At 37.6% G+C, this 22,786-nt stretch overlaps 1 protein-coding gene across 1 annotated transcript; it reads left to right on the plus strand.

Annotated features, from left to right (window-relative positions):
* Positions 1–9,691: 9,691 nt before the first annotated feature.
* GKN1 (gastrokine 1) lies at positions 9,692–15,738 on the plus strand. The gene is made up of 6 exons (XM_012433965.2): positions 9,692–9,754; positions 12,366–12,419; positions 12,508–12,645; positions 13,642–13,752; positions 14,681–14,828; positions 15,492–15,738. The coding sequence occupies exons 1-6, from the start codon at positions 9,743–9,745 to the stop codon at positions 15,584–15,586; spliced, it is 558 nt and encodes a 185-aa protein (XP_012289388.1). The 5' UTR covers positions 9,692–9,742; the 3' UTR covers positions 15,587–15,738.
* Positions 15,739–22,786: the final 7,048 nt, after the last annotated feature.

A 22,786-nucleotide genomic window follows, 5' to 3' on the forward strand; every position in this document is an offset into this window, starting at 1 on the left:
ATAATTGATATGCTAAGAGAGGAGAGAAAATGGAAACATGTAAAATGCTCAATTAAAATCAGAGAAGGCAAAAAAGAAGGGAAGAAAAACAGAAACAACAAATGGAGTGGCCAGAGAAGTTGCAGACATGATAGATATTAATTCAATTGTATCAATAATCACTTTAGATGTGAATGATATAAATATACCAAGTAAAAGACAGAGATTGACAGAATTAATTTGGCTCACGCCTGTAATTCCAGAACTTTAGGAGGCTGAGGTGGGCAAACAACCTGAGGTCGGGAGTTCGAGACCAGCCTGACCAGCATGGAGAAACTCTGTCTCTACTAAAAATAAAAAATTAACTGGGCATGGTGGTGCATGCCTGCAATCTCAGCTACTTGGGAAACTGAGGCAGGAGAATCACTTGAACCCGGGAAGCAGAAGTTGCAGCAAGCTTAGATCGCACCATTGCACTCCAGCCTGGGCAACAAGAGCAAAACTCCATCTCAAATAAAATAAAATAAAACCACACCAAACTATATGTTGTCTATAAGAATCCCACTTTAAATATAAAGACACAAAGAGATTAAAAGTAAATGAGTGGAGAAAATACACCATCTAACACTAATCCAAAGAAAGCTGAAGTAGCTATATTAATTTTAGACAAAATTTTCAAAATAAAGAAAATTATCAGAGATAAAGAGAGGCATCATAAAATTATAAAGAATTTAAGTCTCCCAGAAGATGTAACAATCCTTAACGTGTATGCACCTAACACCAGGACATCAAAATATGTGAGATGAAAACTAACAGAACTGGTAAATCTTTGTACCTTCCAATCAATTTTGCTGTGAACCTAAAATTGCTCTAAAAATTAAAGTCTATTTTTTTAAAACCGATAAAACTGCAAAGAGAAATAGACAAACCATTGTTATAGCTGGAGACTTCAACATCCCTCTTTCAAGCATTAATAAATCAAGTAGGCAGAAAAGCAGTAAAGGTATTATTAAACTAAACAGTCCCATCAATAAATTGTATCTAATCAACATTTATACAATACTTCATTGAATAACAGCAGAATATACATTTATCTCAAGCTTCCATGGAACAGTCACCAAGCTAGACCACATGCTAGGCCACAAAACCCACCTTAACAAATTAAAAAAATATGAATCATACAAAGTATGTTCTCAACTCACAATGAATTTACAATACAAACCAATGACAGGAAGATAATTTAAAAATCTCAAAATATTTGAAGACTAAACAGTACATTTCTAAGTAACACATGAATCAAAGAAGTCACAAGACAACTTTTAAAAAAATATGATAAAAAGTTAATAGTGATTATTTCTGCATAGCAAAATGATATGTGTCACTTATTCTTTGATTATTTTTATGTTTTCTACAGTTTCTTATGAGTTACTTTTATGCTCAGAAAAGAGTTTTAGATGGTTTTTTAAATAGATATTTAAAAGATAGAAGAATTTACAGGCTACAGTTATCAATTGTGAATTAATTTTAGAATATCTGAAGAATCTATTTTGATTGACTCAGAGTTTAAAGCGCCATTAAAATAAGTAGAAATAACAGAAAAACAGCATGTTTGGGAACTAATGAAAATATTTTGATTTGGAGTCTATTTGATTTTGAAACATGATTATTAAATACATCTAACGTATGGAATAAATTAAAGCCTGAAGCTCAGTAGGATTGAACCTGTTTTTCTATCTTGTATGGGTGGCTCAAGTATTTTGAATAGAGGAGGTCATACAGGAAGAATGCAAAAGGTGGAAAAAAGAAGACCAAGGATGGAGCCCAATTGCAGTGGGCTGAGCCATGATGGTATGTCGGAAAGTAGAATCAGAAAATGTGTGTGATTCTTTTAAGGGATGTAAAGGGGAGGAGAGATATAAGGTCTCCATTTGTGAGGAAGGTAGAGTTAAGGAAAAGTTTTTATGTTTTGTTTTATTTTGTTCATATTTAGAAAATTTGGCCATACAAATCAAAAAGAAGGATCAAATCAAAAAGAAAGACACTAAAGTTTGAGCAAAAGGACAGCCATTTGATGGAGGAAGATGAAAATCAAAGATGGAAATGTTGGTCTTAGAAATGATATATTTAAGAATATATTCCTCCAAGATGAGAGGAAATGAAGTTGGGTGAAGACAGGAAGATAGAGGGAGGAAAATTCAAGAAGCCTAATACCTTTGATTTTCTCCATGCAATAGGCTACTGGGTTGAAGATTGGAGTGATAGAGAAGACTTGGATAATCTGGCAAGGATTTGAACAGTCACTGAAGGGAAGAGGGAAGAAGTTAACTATAGGTTGTGAAAGCTGAGCTCCACTGATGCTATGACAGGTCTGAGAAGAATCAGTTTTAAGTTTAAATTCTTTTCTATATTCTGTATTGGCTCCCACCCAAGAAGAGAGAAGGGGGTTTTCTGGGAAATTGGCCACTTCTAGATTTGAGAAAAGTGGCCAACATTAGTAGAACCTTTTTTGTATCAGAATTTCATTTGAGGGCAGAAAGTGTGCTGGACACAAGTAGTATGAGTTCTGTCTCAAGAAACTCACAGCCCAGCACTTTGGGGGCCGAGGTGGGTGGATCACCTGAGGTCAGGAGTTCCAGACCAGCCTGGCCAACATGGTGAAACCCTGTCTCTACTAAAAATACAAAACATTAGCCAGGCATTGTGGCAGGCACCTGTAATCTCAGCTACTCGGGAGGCTGAGGCAGGAGAATCTCTTAAACCCGGGAAGCAGAGGTTGCAGTGAGCCAAGAGTACATCATTACACTCCAACCTGGGCAATAAGAATGAAGAAGGAAAGAAGAAGAAAGAAAGAGAAAGAATGGAGAAAGAAAGAAGGAAAGAGAGAGAGAAAAGAAAGAAAGAGAGGAAGAGAGAAAAAAGAGAGAGAGAAAAAAGTGAGAGAAAGAAAGAGAAAGGAAGAAAGAAAGAGAGAGAGAAAAAAAAAGAAAGGAAGGAAGGAACTCACAGTCTAATAGATATCCAGAGATTCCATCATATATCATCTCTATATGCATTCTATTTCAAGGTGAGTCATGAAATTCTAAATAATAAAGTATATTTACATTTCTAAAATGTATATACTTATTTACACTTTATACGTGCTTGATGTTACTTTATGAAAATAGTAAATCAAATTGAAAGGTGTGTCAATTATAAAAAAGGTTAAGTGACTACGTTTTTAGAGAAACACCCATGGCCACCACCTAAAATATTAATTTACTGGGAGGAGCTCAGTGGTGTTGAAACATGTGGGTGTGGAAAAGAGAAAAGAACCTTCAGACATCCAGGGAAGTATTGGGTCAAAGAGAAAGGGGAGTTTCAAGTGGCAATTGGTGAAGATTAAATCCCTGTAATATCTTGATCTCAGTGTGCAGCAAATTGTAGGTTTTTGGTACGTTGGATAATGCTGAGTCAATTTTTCTCTAACTAATTGCGAATGAATGAGATCTTTAGCAACCTTAAAAGTTAAGCTGAGAGTGTTAAGAATGCCATAAGACAGTCTTCTCACAATTACTGAACCTCTAGTTGACACCACCTGGCTCTGCTGCTCCTCTAGGCTAGAGTGGTCTGATCCTCTCTGTCTATGTCAGTCTATCCCACAGGATTCAGCCAAGGCCTATCTGCTGCATGAAGCCTCTGTAACCACTCCAGCTAAAAGATGGCACATTCTTTTGAATGTCTGTCTCTACTGTTCATTTGGCATAAAGGAAAGAGCCCAGGCTCCAGGGTTATGTGAATTCATCACTCCATTCTTACCTGCATGTGACCTTGGATAGCTCAAAGCCTCTCAGAACCTCACTCACTTCTCATCTTCTTTTGGTGTGTCTATACTATGTGTGTGTCTTGCCTCCCATCAGGACTAGCTATGCAATTTGGAATGCTCAATGCAAAATGAAAATGTGGGACCTCTTGTTCAAAGAGCAGGGGAAAAAAAGCTTTTTTCTTTGATCCATAGGTTCTCTGTTTCTCTCAACTTGTGATGGTGTTTTTTATTGGCTATTTGTTGTCACACAATCCCTTTGGCATAGGGATTTTTGCAAGGTAAGTGGCCCCTGCAACTCAGCATCTGGGTGTATATGTCTGACCTTAACTCTTCCTGTACCTGCAGCCGTGTACCACCTGTAGAGAGAAGTAGAGGAGTGGTGATCAAGAGCCCATCCAGGGAGATAGGCAAGCAGGACCACGTGTGAACCAAGGCTCCAAGCAGGAAGAACGCAAAGGATGAAAGAGATTCTCCATTGTCCCATTCGCTCCATTTAGAAAACACAAATTCAAAAATAAAAATATTAGGATTTTCAAGATTGCAACTGGGAAGCACTAAACCCAAGTGTGGGGCTCTCTTCCAAGTGTGGGCCCTCTGCAACTGCACTAGTCACATATCGACAAAGCCAGCCCTGCCTCTCATATAGATTTCAGGATACTGGAGTGTGAGCATTGGTTGTTTTACATCTTTAAATCTTCTGTAGCAGTTGCGTTTAATTGGGACATGGCATTAGCTGCAGCATGCTGCATTGCTTTTAATGGGCAATATAAGAAAATGAGTAGGGGGTTGTTGGCCCAGTAACCCATTTCTGAGCAAGCAAATGAACTTTCCTGGCCTGGATGAGAGGAGTTGGCTTTTATTCAAATCCAGTGGGACCTCGGAAGGAAAAGCACACTCCAGAATGAATCTTGATGAATAAGCTTTATTAAGCATTTCCAGGAATTAGAGACTGGGAATGTAGGTAGGGAGAGAGCATAATTGAATAAACATGGAAACTCAAAATTCCCTGAGGCACCCCTGAGGATCCAATGTCACCATCTGAAGATGTGTTCTTTCAGAAGTGAAAAGACTGCAGATGTGTGTATTATGTTCTATGTAAGATGCAGAAAAGGAAGCCAATTCTGACCAGTCGCTCTGCAGAAAACTCCATGATTCACAAAACTGCTTCATTGTTCACTGGCCTTAGGGCAAGTCCTTTCCTTTGGCCTCTTCTGCCAGGGAAGCCACAGCGTGGTGGCCCCCGGGTCCTCGCAAGGCCCCGGCTGTAGACGTAGCTCTACCAACCACTTGGGATCTGATTCTCATCTTTCAATGAGCAGTTTAGTCATTTCCCGGGCTGACTGCTGTTATTTAATGAACACACCATCAGTACGAGTGCTGTTACACCATTATCTCTAAACTACTTCAATATGAACACTGAATAAGGTATAGCATTATTATTTCTGGATTAGCTAAGAGGTAAATTATAAAGCAACACGTTGTTATCACTTTGTGATTTCTATTCCTCATATGGGCTTACTTTCTTTAAATTTTTTTCAGAACAGATGTGCTTAACCAGGCTTGATTATTCTTCATGATGATAAAAATGAAGTTATTGGTCAACATTTTCTTTATCTCTACTTTCATTTATTTTAGACACATGATGCAATTACTCAGGAGATCTTTTAGCAAGATTTTTCCAAACCCCGTTTACATCACTCTACAACTCCAGGTAACAACTAATCTTAAGCATAATGTATCACTGTCTGCCTCTGAGGAGATCCAGAAGGTTTGGCAAATGCAATTGAACAGACATATAAGCAGCCACAGAAAGTCAGAGTTATATGTATTTTGGAAGGCAATAGTCCCAGAGGAAACAACAAAATATCTGCTCAGTGATGCCTTAGCAAAGTGCTCCCTCCACTCTGCTGTAATTTGAAAAGAATTTCTTCCCTATATAAAAATAATTATGTATTAAGGTTGGATTTTCTGGAACTAGAAGCTCCTCTGGCAATAACTATTAAAATATTATTTTATATGTTTCTATGGCTATGTTTTAGATGTGCCATTCCTGGCCATAAGTACCTATGGAGGCTTTGATAAGAATGTGTCACTGCTGCAAGCACCAAGGCTGTAGTCACCAGAACCATCATGAGAGTCTTAGCTGCAGGCTGGGAAACCAAGGCCAGGGAGGGGCAGAGATTTCTCCAGAGTGAAGTGTATTCAGACCTCACAATGAACCACTTGACTTGGGACCATCAAAAGGACAATCAGACTAGTGTGCAGTTTGCTCAGAAAGACGACAGTAAAGGCATGGAGACTGAAATAGAGTCTCTGCATAAAGGGACTTCCACACTCAAACAAATAAATTATCATTTGCAGGCAAATGGGCTAAGGCCAGTTGAGTCCTAACTATCAGAAAATGGAGCAAGAATGAAAAGGAAGCCAAGGTTACTAAGGGCTTCACAGGTATTAATGACCACTAGGTCAGTCCGTTAACAGGTCCGTACAGAGACGAAATCTTGAGTAAGAGTATTTAATGATCAAAATATGCCCTACAGGCAAACATTTCCTTCCAGTCAGAGAACAAGAAGGAATTTGCAAAGTCTATTTCTGTGAGAAAGCACTTCGGTTCCAACCATTTGGGATCTGATTGACAGATTTTAATGAGCAGTTTAGTCCTTTGCAGACCTCCCTCCAGTTGCACACACGAGCATATTGCACATGGGAAGCATCTCATCTGCTCCACACGGAGGGAGTTTCCACTGAGCACGACATGACAGGGTGTGGCGTAGAATGAAGCCTTGGGTGTGTGTGCACTGTGAGATAAAATGACGATAGGGGCTTGTTTCTTGGCACGGCCCGGCATCAATCTCTGTAGGCAGGGCAGGCTCTATTTACCCATGGGCTGGTTTCTTCTACACTAACCCAAGGCACAGAGGTCACACGATCAACTGAGACTCCCTTAATGTGTCATCACAGCCAGTGTAGGGCAGCCTCTCTCAGGCTGGCACGAAAACCAGAAATGAATAAATATAACGCACTTTTTAACCTGTAGCTTAACATCTCCTTTACGAAAGTCAAATTTTTATACGGTGCCTACTGAGCACCATATATGTGTCTGCATATTTTAGATTCTATGGAGGTGACCAAAAACAGTGACATGTTCTGTCTTCCTCCCATGGAAAGAACGAAACAGAAAAGTTCTCAGGGCAAGAGACTTACTCATGCTTCATTTTGGCCTTGGATGAGACCAGGATTGAGGTGAAGGTTGATCCCCACCCCAACCCCCACATTCCCTCTCCCCCAACCCCTGACACCACACAAAGTACAGAAAAAGAGGTTCCTCTGGTTGTAGAGCCATTGAAGTAACAATATTGTATAAAGGAGGAATTTCTTCTCTTTTACCCACAGGAAACCTAAGGCCTAAAGGGAAAAAAAAATGACTCATTGAAAGAAGGGAAAATAGAATCTAGGCCTCTTGGCTCCTAGCTTCATCCAGTAGCTCCCCAAATGGGTTTTCAAATCCAGGGTGCATCCTCATAGGTGGCACAATTGTTTCATTAAGTCAGATGTCCCCAGAGTTGTTATTAGATGTTAGGACAAATAAATTTTAAAAAAAGGAAAAGCAATCAGGTTTTGTAGTCAACTAAGAGGAGAAGAATCTGGATAAAACAATATGACATAGATTTCTCCCCTATAGATTTCTTAGCCCATTTGATGTGTGAATGTGAGTTGTCAGTCTCTAAGTGGGGGATTATTGGACCCGGAACTCTACCTATGTATCTATGTATGTGTATGTATCTATGTATCTATGAAAGTGTATGTATGTGTCTATCTGTCATGGAACATGTTACAGGCCATCATTTCACAGGTCCACTGCAGAACTTCAAGCCCTTGTTCTTGGTATGACTTGCAAAATGTGTGCTGGGCACTGGAACTGTATACCAAGATGACTACCTGTGGCTGAGTTTAAACATAGAGATCATGCTGCCCACTCATTGACTTCTCAGTGACATGAGGGTTCCTAAAGCAGATGAAGACCTCTTCACAAATGTCTTCCCCTTACCCCAGGCTTATTACCTTTTTTGGATAAAGAGTGAGTTTGAAAGAAATCAGTGGACGCATTAAAAAACATCAGTAATATCTTACCGCAGCTGTTCTAATCCCCTCTTACCAATATTTTTGAAAAGATGTTCATAGCGAATCAAGCTTTATAATCATGTGACCCCATCTTGTGGTTTCAATCCACACACAGGAGGAAAATTGTAGGCACGAAGTTTCCAAAGGGAAAATTTATAGATTGGTAGGTAATGAAATACAGTTTTCCTCTTCAGCAAATTGGATTTAGTAGCTTCATCTTATAGGAAGTAGCAGGAAAAAAATTAAAACCAACTCACCTCTAAAACTGTTTTGAGCATTTACTTGTTTGCCCAAGTGACAGTTTCTATTCTCTGTTTTTGGTGAAAATATATATATATATTTTTTTATTTTTGAGACGGAATTTCACTCTTGTTACCCAGGCTGGAGTGCAATGGTGCGATCTCGGCTCACCGCAACCTCCACCTCCTGGGTTCAGGCAATTCTCCTGCCTCAGCCTCCCAAGTAGCTGGGATTACAGGCACGCGCCACCATGCCCAGCTAATTTTTTGTATTTTTAGTAGAGACGGGGTTTCACCATGTTGACCAGGATGGTCTCGATCTCTTGACCTCGTGATCCACCTGCCTCGGCCTCCCAAAGTGCTGGGATTACAGGCGTAAGCCACTGCACCCGGCCCATTTTTTATTATTTTAATGTAACTTCTGAAAACTAAAGTATCTAGAAGCAAATAAAAAGAGATTTCTTTTATAGTTTCCAGAAATAAAAAACAAACACTAGGAAACATCTATCTAGCAGATGGGGGAGATGTGATGGAGGCAGCAATATCTGAGCTGAGCCTTGAACAAGAACAGGAGTTTACCAAGAGAAAGGCTAGGGGGTGGCCCTCCACAATAAAACAACAGCATGTACAAAGGCACGGAGGCATACACACCTTGACTTCTCCAGGAATGGTGGGAATGCTGGTGGAGCTGGAATATAGGTACATGGCATAAAGTGGCAGCCTTTGGAAACCTTATGAAAAAGGACCCTGGCTGCCATTCCAATGAGTTTGAACTTTCTGTAGGCTGCCAGTGAAATTTCCAAGCATGATGGAGTCATGTCTATCTATGTACTTCAGAAAGACAACTTTAGGGTTAATGAAGAAAATGCACTTGAATAAAAGAAACTGGTGACCAGAGTGATCAATTGCACAACTGTTGTGAAAGTCCAGATGAGGGGAGCTGTGGGCAAAGTCAGAGTTGAGAGGCATTTCAGAGATAAAATGACAGTAACTAACTGGATGTGAGGCTGAGAAGAAAGGGCTGTATCAGATATATGGTGCTATCATTAAGAGAGCTCAACATTGCAGAAAAGAGATCTGTTTGGTGGGGGTTTCTCACAGAACATGCTTAGCCTAAGCAAAACCATTGCCGTGGCTTAGATAAAAGTTAAGAAGAGGAAACCATTTCCACATTCCTATAGAAGCTGCTATCTGGAAGGCCTGGTATACACACGGTTTTTCATCTGTAATTTTGTTTGGTTTTAGGGATTATTCTTTTTCTGAATCTGAGAATGTTAATGTGTAAAATACACCCACAGCTTCGACTGGGTGAGAAGTTATCATAAATCATATTGAGTTTGTTGTAATACCTTCAGCTTTAACAAGGGATGAGTCAGGTCAACTCCACATGAAAGTTGCTTGCTAAGCAGCCAGATATTCTGAAAGGTTTCCTGGTACATTGAGACATGGCACAGATAGGAGAAATGGAGGAAGATAAGTCTTTGACCCCACCAGATAACACCTAGTTTGAGTTAAGCTTGTTAAGTACAAATATGAGAGAGCTTGTCATTCAGGTCCACACTTGCCTTCTCCTCTGCTCCACTGCTTTTGTGAAGACAAGATGAAGTTCACAGTAAGTAGATTTTTCCTTTTGAATTTATCACCATATAACTGGAGACTGTCAATATTCTGAGATTTAGGAGGTCTGCTTCTTATGGCACCATAACGGAAAATTTGTTTTACAAAATTCTGTTTTCAAACACATGGACACAGAGAGGGGAACAATGCACTCCAGGTCCTGTTGGGGGGTGGGAGGTGAGGGGAGGGATCTTAGAGGATGGGTCAACAGGTGCAGCAAACCACCTCTGCACATGTATACCTATGTAACAAACCTGCACGTTCTGCACATATATTCTGTGGGTTTTTTTTAAGAAGAAATAAAGAAAAAAATTATATTTTATATTTATGTAATCGTGGCCTTCATAAGCATCTCTCTAGAGAAAGATAATCGTGCTGAGACTAGACAGCTGTCTGAGCATCTTACACTGACTTATATTTAACAAAATGACTTTCCACATCACCTCACTCAGGTCTCCATGCAGGATAAGCAGTCCCTAAGCCCAAGAAAGTGCCTGATAATACTCATTCTTGAATTCTTCCTTTTACCAAAATTCTTCAGCATGTTCAGGCAAGATAAAAAGCTTATTATCATAGTAAGCGGGTGAATGAGACTTCTTGTCACATTTGTTACAGTAAAATGGGTCTGCAAGGAAGAAAGATTTGCCTTGGGCTCTAGCATGGCCATTTATTTAAGAAAGCATCTAAAGCATGAAGCTACCACAGCATCTCTCCTGGTTCCAGGCAGAAGCCTGAGAGCGTAGGAGGAGGTGGACTGATAAACCCTGCCAAAGGAACTAGTAGTGCGGGGTATCTTAAGATAATTATCTAGAACTAGGTCTTCTTCATATCAGCAAAGTTTAAAAGGGTCAGAGGGAGCTCCAGACACAGGTTAGATCTGATTTCTCTCCTAGTTCTGCTGTGAACAAGAGATATAAGTTTGGCCAACTCACTTAACCCCCGAAGCTCAGTTACCTTATCTGTAAATGATTGCACTGTACTAGTTGGTCTCTAAAATTTCTTCTACCTCTGACTCTTTAGGAGACTAATTTTTAACTACGTTTTAAGCTATTGGGAGAAAAATTTAAATATTTTTTTTTAATTACCTTGAATCTCTAGAGCAGTTCTCAAAACTATTTTGGACCAGGCAAAGGAAATGAGACTAGGTACCCAGAATGAGGCACCCTGCATAAAGCTCATGCTCTGACAACCGATATCATGGACCCTGTGATAAATGATTAAACCAAGTATCCTGGGACATTGCTAGTGGCATCGTCTCTGCTGACCACTCTTGCCAGCCAGACACTCTATCCTTGCTTTTATCCTTGCTTTCCCATCATCGGCATCCAACCTGCCTACTAATCCATTGCTTTAGAAAGTTGTTTTTTTCTCAAATAAAAATATTATTTCTATTAAGAAGAAAGCATCTCATGTTAAATAGGAAAATTAACTGAAATCATTTTCAGATGTGATTTTTAGAACTTACAGCCATTTCAAACCAAAGTATTCATTTATTCTATACTACGCATTGTAAAACTTACTCCTTTTTTTTTTTTTTCAAGGAAAATAAGACAGTTTGCTTTATTTTAAAACAGTAACTTTCTTATATTGGGGCACTGACCAAAATTCAATACTGATACAAATATATGCTTCTTAGGAAGTCAAAATATGTGCCTGGCGAATTTTCTGAATTTCGCTAAAGAGAGAATTTTAAACCTTATAAAACGATTAGAAACAAGGGAATGACAGGTGAACATCAACAGCCTGTGTAACATAGGCTGCAGTACAAATTTAAGCTGAATGACCAAGCCATGTCAGTTACCCCAAATCATTTTTGTTAATATTTAGGAGAATGCACATATTTTCAATAACTTAAAAGTGAATCTCTACTCCCAACTCTTAATACTCGCAGGAAGTATAACTTTCTTCTTTTACTAGATTTAAATAATCCAAATATCTACTCAAGGTAGGATACTCTGGCATTAAATATAGCTGAGTTTATCAGAAATAGAAAAATCATGAAAAATTCAACAAAATAGCATTCTGACCAGTGATAATTTATAGGAAATTCATTTGCCAAGTGAATTTTCATTATAAAGTTAATATTTTGATCAATCTTAAAAAATTTTAAACTCTATTCTGACATTTCCAGAAGTATTATCTTAGCAAAGTCATCTTTAGGATGCCATTTATTAAACTGAGAGGAAACAAGATGGTACATTCTGGGTTTTATTTAAAAAAGGATTTAATTTAATGATTTCATTTGTCACTACTTGAAAATTACATTTTTTTTCCCTCAGTACTGGATGGCAGTGAGATGAAAGCAGCTTTCCTGGTTCTCAACTTCCCTTCTTCATGAATTTTTCCAGTTTTTCATAAGACCTTCACTAAAAATTCTAAAACTATATATCGCATTAATATAATTACTTATAATTAATCAGCAATTTCACATTATCATTAAAACTTTTTATGGTTAAAAAATGCAAGGTAAGAGAAGAAGAAAACACATTGAACTAGAACTCAACACATTAGTAAAATTAGCGACTATTTATTATAAGCTTGGACAGAGGAAGAAGAAGACATCATTTTGCCATGTAACGGGAGACCAATGTTATTTGTGATTTCAGATTGTCTTCGCTGGACTTCTCGGAGTCTTCTTAGCTCCTGCCCTTGCTGACTACGTAAGTCTCACCTTTTCAAGTTTGCTACCAAAATGCACTTGCAAAGAAACATGGTATTAAATCACTCTCAATCCCTTATAAACTTCAGAATATCAACATCAGTGATGACGACAACAGTGCTGGAAGTGGGCAGCAGTCAGTGAGTGTCAACAATGAACACAACGTGGCAAACATTGACAATAACAACGGCTGGGACTCCTGGAATTCCATATGGGATTATGAAAGTGTAGGTAGTCAATATGCAAGTTTTACTCTATTATTTTAAAATGGAATTTCTTTTTTTAACAAAAAATGTGCATGCTAACCATAAAAAAATTAAAAATAAATTCTAATTACACATAAGCATACAGTTATAAATAAAGATGCCTATTTTACTCATCCAACTTTGTTCCCTAGAGATAACTACTGTTAATATGTGTTGCATGATCAGTTAAAATTCAAACCAATAAACACTATGTTCAAAGGATTGAGAGTATATACAACAAATAGGAACATCCTTTTGCCTGCTTGCAGATACCCTCAATAATGCTGAAAGACGTACACAATTTTACTGCTTCCAAAGCCTAGCCTATCTCATTTTGTTTTCAAAGGAGTTTTTAGGACCTTCTTCTAAAGATGTTGAAATTGACATTTCACCTAAAACTCAAAAGGACCAAAGGAAATGTAAATGACAATATTAACTGGTAAGGGAGGAAGGAAGGAAAGGAAGAAAGAAAAGGAGAAGCAAAGAAAGAGAGCGGAACAAAGAAAGAAATACTTGGCACTAGTTAGAAGACCCAACTCTGCAATTACCAGATATATATTTAACAAACTTACTTCTAAATAGCAAACTCCTTATTGTTTCCATTTTATCTGGTCAATTGGAAAACTAATTTTTGTCTTAGCTGTCTCCTTGAAATGTGAGGATCAAAGGAGACTAAAACATTATAGGTTTTAAAGTCTATTTCAGTAAAACAGATTTATGTAGAGGGGTTCTTACCACACTAGAACCTGAAAATAAAGCAAACAAGTTAGACGTTCAGTCTCTGCCCTCAGAGAACTTGCAGTCAGTCCTCATAAATGTCAGCAATAGATGTGATTGCCAAACAGGTCTACGACCAGTGCTCTTATCCCAGCTCATCATGATCTTGGAGTTCCATTTCTCTCTGCTGGTGGAACTGACTTCTGATAAGAAAAACTCCTTGGAGAACACATGCCTCACTATTTACCATCTCTTTAACAGGGCTTTGCTGCAACCAGACTCTTCCAAAAGAAGACATGCATCGTGCACAAAATGAACAAGGAGGTCGTGCCCTCCATTCAATCCCTTGATGCACTGGTCAAGGAAAAGAAGGTAAAAATAAAAGGCTTTTGATTTTTGGTGGGGGGAGAGGTTTTATGATCACCAGTAAATAATGAGAAGATCACAGTCATTCCCTCTTGACCACAGTATGTTGTAGTGTGCGGCACAAAGGGGGAGGTTATTGGTGATTGCCTGAGGGAAGTCAGCTTCTGCCACATCAAATGCTGTGACTCACGCCTACCTCTAGAGCTGCTGAGCAGAACATTTGAAACCTTGACTGTTAGAGGAGCAAAGCTCACAGCAGTAGGAGCCCTCAGTACTTTGCCAAGGACATTTTTCTACAAGAGTTAGTTAGGGTTATTAGATTTAGCAAATAAAAATAGAAGATACCCAGTTAAGTTTGAATTTCAGGTAAGCAGCAGGTCTTTTTAGTATAATATATCCTATGCAATATGTGGAACAGAAAAAGGATTCATTGTTTATCTGAAATTCAAATGTGACTGGGTATTATATATTTTGTCTGGCCATACTATTCCAGGTGAGTGAAAAGAAGGGATCCATAATGCTTTAAATGCTTTAAAATGTTTGCCTGAGTTCATATTCCTATAACTGATAAATGGGTACCTTTCATTGACAAGGTAGAGAAAATAAATAAACTGCATTCTCAGAAGATGATTATTACATCATCTAATCCAAGGAATCTATGATGACCAAATGAGGTCCAAGTTTCAGAATAAATTTAGCCTGAAACTTCTGTTTTTATGAGAAGCTGAGGTTTCAAACCAGCTACATCTCTTAAGACACTTAGAAATTTTAAGATATACAGAATAAGCTAGAAATGGCTCTTCTTCATCTTATGGAAAAATTTAGCTGAGCAGTACTCATTGTTGGCCTTGTATACCCCTCAAGTCAACAAACCACTGGGTTTGGCATTCATTCTCTCTCATTCTTCCTTTCTGCCTGTCTTTCCCACACTCAGCTTCAGGGTAAGGGACCAGGAGGAGCACCTCCCAAGAGCCTGATGTACTCAGTCAACCCAAACAAAGTCGATGACCTGAGCAAGTTAGGAAAACACATTGCAAACATGTGCCGTGGGATTCCAACATACATGGCTGAGGAGCTGCAAGGTCAGTAGCATCCCTACTGTGCACCCCAAGTTAGTGCTGGTGGGATTGTCAGACTATTCTCGCATGTGTCCATAGTGGACACCAGTGATTCAGGGATGGTCATCAAGGCCAACATTTGTGCAGTGCTTGCTCTGTGCCAGGCAGTGTTCTATGTGCTTTAAGTGTGTTAACTCAATTGCTTCTTCACAGAAACCTTACAGGCTCTATTTTATTCCTACTTATGGATGAGGAAACAGAGAGAGGTACAGAGAGAGGTCCTTGCCTGACTCATCCAAGCATTTTGGCTCTGGATTCTGTGCCCTTAAATATTATGGAACACTGCCTTTCAAGTGTGAATCAAGAGTAAATTCAAGTCATATTCAAAAGAATGCATGAATGGCTAAATCAAAGGAAAATGCTAACAGAATCTATTAACTTTCTATAGCTCAAGCAATCAATTTCTGGACATTCAAAGAACAGCTGCACAAAAACAAAGTGTCTACCTAGTGACCTAACTTAACAGCAATTTTCCAGGTCTCCGAATTGATTGATTTCGTCATAACAGATAGATAAATCTTAACATTAGTGCCTAGCTAGTTTGGAAACCCCTACTCCCTCAACCCCCTGCAAGAAAACAGTTCTTGAATAGACATTAATATAGGCTTCTTCTTTTCTTTCTATTAGGGGAAAGCCTGTTTTTTTACTCAGGAAAGTGCTTCGAAACCAATATACTATGGATTGTTAACATTTCCTTCTGTGGAAAAACGGTGGAGAACTAAACAATTGTTTAAATCCACTATGGATTTAGTCATCTGAATAAGTTATGCAGAAAAATATGGGCTCTAGTGGTTTTTACCATGTCATTCTGAAAATTTTTTCTGCTAGTTATGTTTGGTTTCTTTAAGTTTCAATAAAAGCATTTAGCACTGAATTCAGTGTATACTCACATTTCTTATGATTTCTTATGACTTGGAATGCACAGGATCAAAAGTGCAATGTGGTGGTGGCAAGTTGTTGCAGTGCGTCAGACTCAACTGTTAGCCTATATTCAAGACCTGTCTCCTGTAAAGAACCCCTTCAGGTGCTTCAGACTCTATTAACCACGACCCTGGGCATGGTTCCAAGACTCCCCGGCTGCTCTGAAGGCTGCTTTATAGTTGTTGTGCACAGTAACATTTCAGATCAGCAAGGACAGAAATTCACTCAGAGTCGCATAAGCCAGAAAGGGTGGTTTGTTACAAGGATATAAGAATATCTCAAACAATCTGAGGGCAAGAAAAGCAGCTGGGTATCAAAAAGACTAAAACCAGGAACTCTACTGACACCAAGACCCAAGTCTGTTTCTCTCCCTGAAGCCACACATTACCTCTACTCTCTTCATCTCTAAATTTTACTTCCTTCTTTTTAGCATCTTGTAGATGGCTTTTTTTGTGCTCATGGTAGAGAATGGCTGAACCAAATTTTCAGCCTCATCTCCCATGTTTACATGACTTTCCAGTTTAAGAGGTAATATGTCATGTTGAATCTCTATTCCATTTTCCTTGATCCTGTTTGGCTCAAAGTTCACAACCTCCATTCACTGATGGCCAGGAGAGTGAAAGGTCTCAGAGAAAATAGAGACTTCAAATATTGTGTATTATAATACAAAATCATTAATTTTTAAAAGTTGCTCCCATATATCTTTTTTAAATCCCCAATGCCATAAGGAATATCTGATCCACTCCCATGTTGTCAGGTAAAATAGCCACAAATAATCCTAACAAATAACACTAAAGACATCAATTCCCACCATTTGAAAAAAATGTTAATATTTACCAGTTTTTATTGGGAGGGAACTGTCATATTTTTCCTCATACTGATGTTATTTAACTACTGTTCACATGAAGTGTACTATGAGGTTAGTAGAACTTCCAAAATATTCTGAAGACATGAAAGGTAAAACCTTGTCAAAAATTTATCAAAGGTCATGGTCTTAGATACTTCCCTACTGTGAGTAAGAAAGAAATAAAACTGTGACTCATAAACTGTATACAATGTCATGTACCTGACTTTTGGGAACTGGTAAATCCCACGTTTCTTAGAAGAATTGTCTAGCCTCTATTTCAGGATAAAAAATTAAATTCACTAGGAATATATAAAAATTATAGATTATATATACCTACCAAAATACATAAAAGAAAAATTATAAGAATTTCAGGAGAATTTAACAATTCCATTATCCTAGTTGAAGATTTTAACACATACCTTTCGATAACCTATAAATGAAGCAGTTACAGATACAAATAATGTTTCACACAATTAACAAGCTTATGTTAATGAACATATGCAGAACACTGCAGAATATATATCCTATTAAGCATGTATGAAACATTTATAAATACTGATCACTTGCTGAAACATAAATAAAATCTCAAAAAAAATTCAAATGTTTGGCATCATAAAAGAAGAAATTTTTCTGACCTAATTTTAATTAAGATAAAATAAATATTTTTCTCTAAATAAAACCAAATTACCCCATTTGTTTTGAAATAAGGTATACTAATTCTAAATACCACAAGGGCTAAAAAAAATTCATGAGAAAAAGTAAACCACATTTAGAACTGTGCAATAATGAAAGCACTGCATATAAAACCTTATGAGTAGTAGCAATAGCAATGTGCAGTGAAAAACTGGTAGCCTTGAATCTTTATTTTATAGAAGAAGAATGGCTGAACATTGAGTTAGGCCTTCAATTTTACAAATGGGAGAAAAACATACTGTATACAAAATACATATGAGGAAAGAACTAATATTGACAATTCAGAAATTAATAAAATTGAAAACCAATATACAATAGTAGAAAAAGAATAGGGTCAAAAGTTTATATACTTCACAAGAGAAAATTTCAGATCAAGATGGTTTTTACAGGCAATCTAACAAATATTTAAGATACAAATTATTCTAAGCTTATTCAAATTATTCAAATGTGTAGGGGGAAAACAAAGCCAGGAGTACTCCCAACCTGTTTCATAAGACTATTATTAACTTGATTTCAAAACCTGACATGAATTATATGAAAAAGTGAAATTAAAGAGTGATCTGTATCATAAATATAGATGCAAAATTTCTTAACAAAATAATTGCAAATCAATTGGGCAACATATACAAAAGATAAGATAGCATGATTAGGTTGGATATTTCAAAGCAATTCAGGTTGATTTGTTCTAGGAAATAATGTCATTTGCTGCATTAAAAGACAACAATTTTGTAATGTGTCTCAATAGTAACAAAAAATACATAGTAAATTTGAATATTCATTCTTAAAAGAAGTAATTATTAGAAAATTAGGAATCAGAAGAAACTTCATTAAACAAAGATCACCCCCTCCAAAAAATCTACTGTGTCACATAAAACAATGAAAGCATTCCTATTTAAAACAAAAAGAAATAAAACAAGATGCCCGCCATCACAATTTCTGGAAACATTGTACTGAAAGTTAGTGAAGCAAGAAAAATAAATAAAAAGATATAAAGATTAGAAAGAAGAAAAAAGCCATCATTCTGCCCAGATGACATGATTTTCTGTGTAAAAACTCAAACAAACCTATATAAGTTATGAGAGTTAGAGAATTTAGAGAGTCCTGAGTACCAAAATGACTACCAAATATGAATTGCATTTTTATGCATCAGCAGCAAATACACAAATTTTAATTTTTTGTAAATGCACTTATAATTGCAAAAGATATGACGTACCTAGGAAAAACTATTTAATAATATTTCTTAAACACCTTAATAGTGCTACATCCTTAGCACTATTCCACTATAGAAATCCATCAGTATATAAAAATGCAAAGATCTCTGCCTCTTATAGCTAACATTTTAGTTAGAGGAGACAGAAATAATGATAAACATAATTAATTAACAGTAGGATATTTGGTAGAATAGTAATTTATACTGTAACATAGTAGCATAAAAAGTAATATGTATTAAGAAAAAAAGTACTGAGCAGAGAAAGAGGAATCAAGAGTGCCAGGAGGTAAGAGGCGGTTTGCAATTTTTAATAGGGTGTTTGGGATATGCATCATGAGAAGGTGACATTTGAACAAAGACTGAGATGAAGTTGTTAGCCATGCCAATATTTCAGAGAGAAAAGAATCATGAGTAGAGGAAACAGCCAGTGCTAAGGCCTAAGACAGAAGTGTGTCTGGTACATTAAAAACACAGCAAGGAGGACAATGTGGTCGAAGCAGAATGAGCAAAGCAGAGAGTAACAGGAGATGAGGGCAGAGGAGTAATAGAAAACTAGATCATGAAGATCCCCCTTGGGTGTTACTCTGAGTAAAATAGACATTGCAGGAATTTGAGCAGAGATAAGGTATCATTTTGCTAAGTAATAACTAACAAAAGAAGTGCTAGACTTCTATGGCAACTTTACTGAGATGCTAAGGTAAAACTAAATAAATGTAGAGATATACCATAGCCAAGAATTAAAAGCTTTACTATTACAAGAATGCATTACAAGAAGATTTAATATTACAAGAACGAATTTCATGTTACAAGAATGTCAGCTCTTCTCCAATCTATAGATTCAAGGCAAATTGAAAACACATTTTCAACATATTGTATGTGTGTGCATGTGTGTGTATGTGTTGTGTGTGTGTGTGTGTGGTAAGTAACAAACTAAATTTAGAATATACATGGAAGATCACGGGCCAGCTGGGAAACAGTTCTCCATGATTTGTTGGTACTTCTACCTACCTTGTGAGTAGAAGCACTGACTGGCCTTTGTTCTCAACTAATTTTTGCAATGATTCTTTGTATGGCAAATAGCTTTGGAAGATAGAGATAGTGTCTTTCTTTAGAGGAAAGAGCAAGCATACTGTCTATTATAAATGATTCAAGTACCCAAAGCTCAGGGTTTCTCTCAGTAATGCAATCCACTATGTGTGCAAGCATCAATCTGGGTCTACATGAGTCACTTTTATGAGACTCATATGCAAGGAGCACTGACACAATCATGCTCATGCTCATACTGCTTGCTGTGACATGAGTAATAAAGTCCTTTGTCTCTGATCCAGAAGTCTCCTGTCTTCTGTCATCATCCATGAAACGATAGGTTTCAAGTAGGATAAAATTTCAGACTCTTCTTGAAAAGGCCAAAAATAGCCAAGTTACTGCTGCAGAACAATGAAGTGAGTGAACTTGACCTATCATAATTATGATAGAGACATGATAATTAAGATGATGTGATGTGTGTATTTGGATATTCAAATTCATCAGTGGAACAAAATGGAAAGCCCAGAAATAAATTCGCACATCTATAGACGTCTGGAATAGGACATAGGTTGCACTCTAGGTTCAGTGGGTGAAACATGGGCTTTTTAATCAATGGTATTAAAACAATTAGCCAAATAGAATAAAAACAAACCAAAAAATGAAATAGACCTCTACTTCACACCTTATTAAAAAATTAATCCCAAGTATATTAAAACTCTAAATATAAAAGGCAAGTAAGATCATGTTATAAACACAATGAGAGAGTAGACCTGTGCAGATGGAAAGAAACTGCTTTTTCTTTCCAACATGAGGCAGAGGCCTCTCATTGCTGGCTCAACTCAATGTTTGGTGGTTCCAAACGTTCAGCCTTGACCTGTATCCCCAGAAGGGTGGTGTAAGTGAAAATGAGTTCATTCAGCACCAGGGTGCAAGAGAGCTACAGAGAGAGGTCACTGTTCCTGAGCTGTGCCAGGGCCAAACCCTGCTCTCCGCAAGATTCTAAATCACTACTGGGAAGCCTGCTGTGCACAGCTTTCCAACAGCTTTTCATTTGCAGTTTTGTTTGGCCTTGAGGATGACCTGAGTAACTAACACCAGGCCACAGCTCACCTTCTGCACTTGGCCTATTGGGATCCGGAGATGCAGAGCATACACAGAGCTGGCTGCCTTGAAGGGTCATCAGAAGTTTTCCTGACTTCATGACCCCAAGAGACGCCAGAGAGGAGCAGATAATATCCTATTAGAGGCCTGACTCTCAGAGAGCAAAGTTAACAAAAAATATTTTAGATAAGCCCTTGCCCATTATTACAGTGTCTTTCTGGTCTCTGCTCAATTGTAGATACTGTAATAATGGGCCAAGCCTTATCTAAGAGCTTATCTGACGTAACTAGATTATTTAAAACAAATTCCAGCAATTGGATCCTTCCAGAACATTCACTAATAAATTTTAATCTATGTCAATTTTTCTAAAGAATTTTATATTGATAGACATATATATTCATTAACTGAGTGTTACATTTCCCAAATATTTGAAAGTTTAGAAATGACCAATCAAGAATATGAGCACAATCAAATTAAGGCATAAGAGGCCAGGTGCGGTGGCTCCTGCCTGTAATCCCAGCACTTTGGGAGGTCGAGGCAGGTGGACCACTTGAGGTCAGGAGTTCAAGACCAAACCGATGAACATGTTGAAAACCCATCTCTACTAAAAATACAAAAATTAGCCGGGTGTGGTGGCAAGTGCCTGTAATCCCAGCTACTCGGGAGGCTGAGGCAGAAGAATCTCTTGAACCCATGAGGCAGAGGTTGCATTGAATGGAGATCGAGCCACTGCACTTCAGCTTGGGAGACAGAGCAAGATTCCTTCTCAAAAAAAAAAAAAATTAAGGTATAAGAGGAAATATGCCAGACCTTACATTTAAATAATATCTACCCACATATTCAAACTGGGCTGAATTTGTAGCCAGCTGGTCAGAGAGTAGGGTGGTCTGGTGACTCTTGGATATGCAACTGGTTTCCAAAGTAAAGGTACTCTTGTGGAGATAATAATGTCTACAAATTTGATCATGTACTTTCCTTTCACAATATGTACTGTATGTTCTTTCTTTCTTCCTTTCTGTCTCTCCCTCCCTTTCTCTCTCTCTTTCTTTCTTTCTTCCTTCTTTCCTTTCTTTTTTCTCTCTCTCACTTTTTTTAGCCTAATTGTATTGGCTAAAACATTAAATACAAAGAAAATACAGCAGATATCCTCAACTTACATTTTCGTTTTTTTCACCACTATACAGAATTCCGACAATCAGCTTGTCATAGATACATTGAAAGACTTATTTTATCTAATTTATCTAATATTTGTTAGATTAACTTAACTTGGAAAAAAAAGAAATTAAAAAGATAAACTTTTAAATGTTTATATTCAAATGGATTATTTTAAATGAACTAGGAGACTAGAACTTTGTTCATTTTTTTAAATATTCTTTCCTATGATTTCAGCATTATTAAAAGGTCAGTTTCATAATGCAAGATAAAACATTTAACTTAATCAGAAAATGGGTTTCAGATCCTAATACATTATTTCTAATTAACTGGAGTATCCTGCCTTACAGTTGGGGTGCAAATAATAGCTCCCTGGTAATACACTCAAAACTCACTTGCCAAGATTTGCCAGATTCTAGACTTTCTGTCTCCCTAGGACTTTGCCTACCATGTCTCTACCATCATTGGAGTATGTCTGTGTCTGAAGGGCCTTCCTGGTCACTCTCAGTTCTACATGAAAACATATGTCTCACTGAGCCTGGAAGACTCCGCAATGGCTGCCAGAACAAGCTGAATTGCAGCTGCTGCTGTCCCCTAAACAGAAGGTCTGGTTCTGATGCTGAAATCTGGATACTTGAAAGAGAGGTGTTTGCTTGCTCTTGTAGCCCACAATTGAATCAGAACAAAGCTGCCCCTCCTGAAACTTGTGATTGTCAGACACAAAGTTAAAGTTGAACACTGCGTTGCCAAGGTTTGGCTCCTGATGCAGATTCCTGCCCAAGCTGCAATAGTTCAGCCAGATGACTTCTGCAACCAAGTATGTGTCATCTTAATACTGGGATCTGCTCCAAACCAAATAAGTAGTTCTAGGGTTTGCTTATCGATTCTCTCATTTTTTTTTTGTTTTATAATTCATCGGTATATATTTTTTAATATTACTTACTAATCTATAAAATTCTTACTCTCTTTAAG

The sequence above is a fragment of the Aotus nancymaae genome, unplaced genomic scaffold (genome assembly GCF_030222135.1).
Source record: "Aotus nancymaae isolate 86718 unplaced genomic scaffold, 86718_ANA_hifiasm-v0.15.2.pri h1tg000057l, whole genome shotgun sequence".
NCBI lineage: Eukaryota > Metazoa > Chordata > Mammalia > Primates > Aotidae > Aotus > Aotus nancymaae.

Coding starts and splice junctions, on each gene's coding strand:
- GKN1 (XM_012433965.2), top strand. Junction 12,420..12,507: donor CTCCTGCCCTTGCTGACTAC/GTAAGTCTCACC, acceptor TATAAACTTCAG/AATATCAACATCAGTGATGA. Junction 13,753..14,680: donor CACTGGTCAAGGAAAAGAAG/GTAAAAATAAAA, acceptor TCCCACACTCAG/CTTCAGGGTAAGGGACCAGG.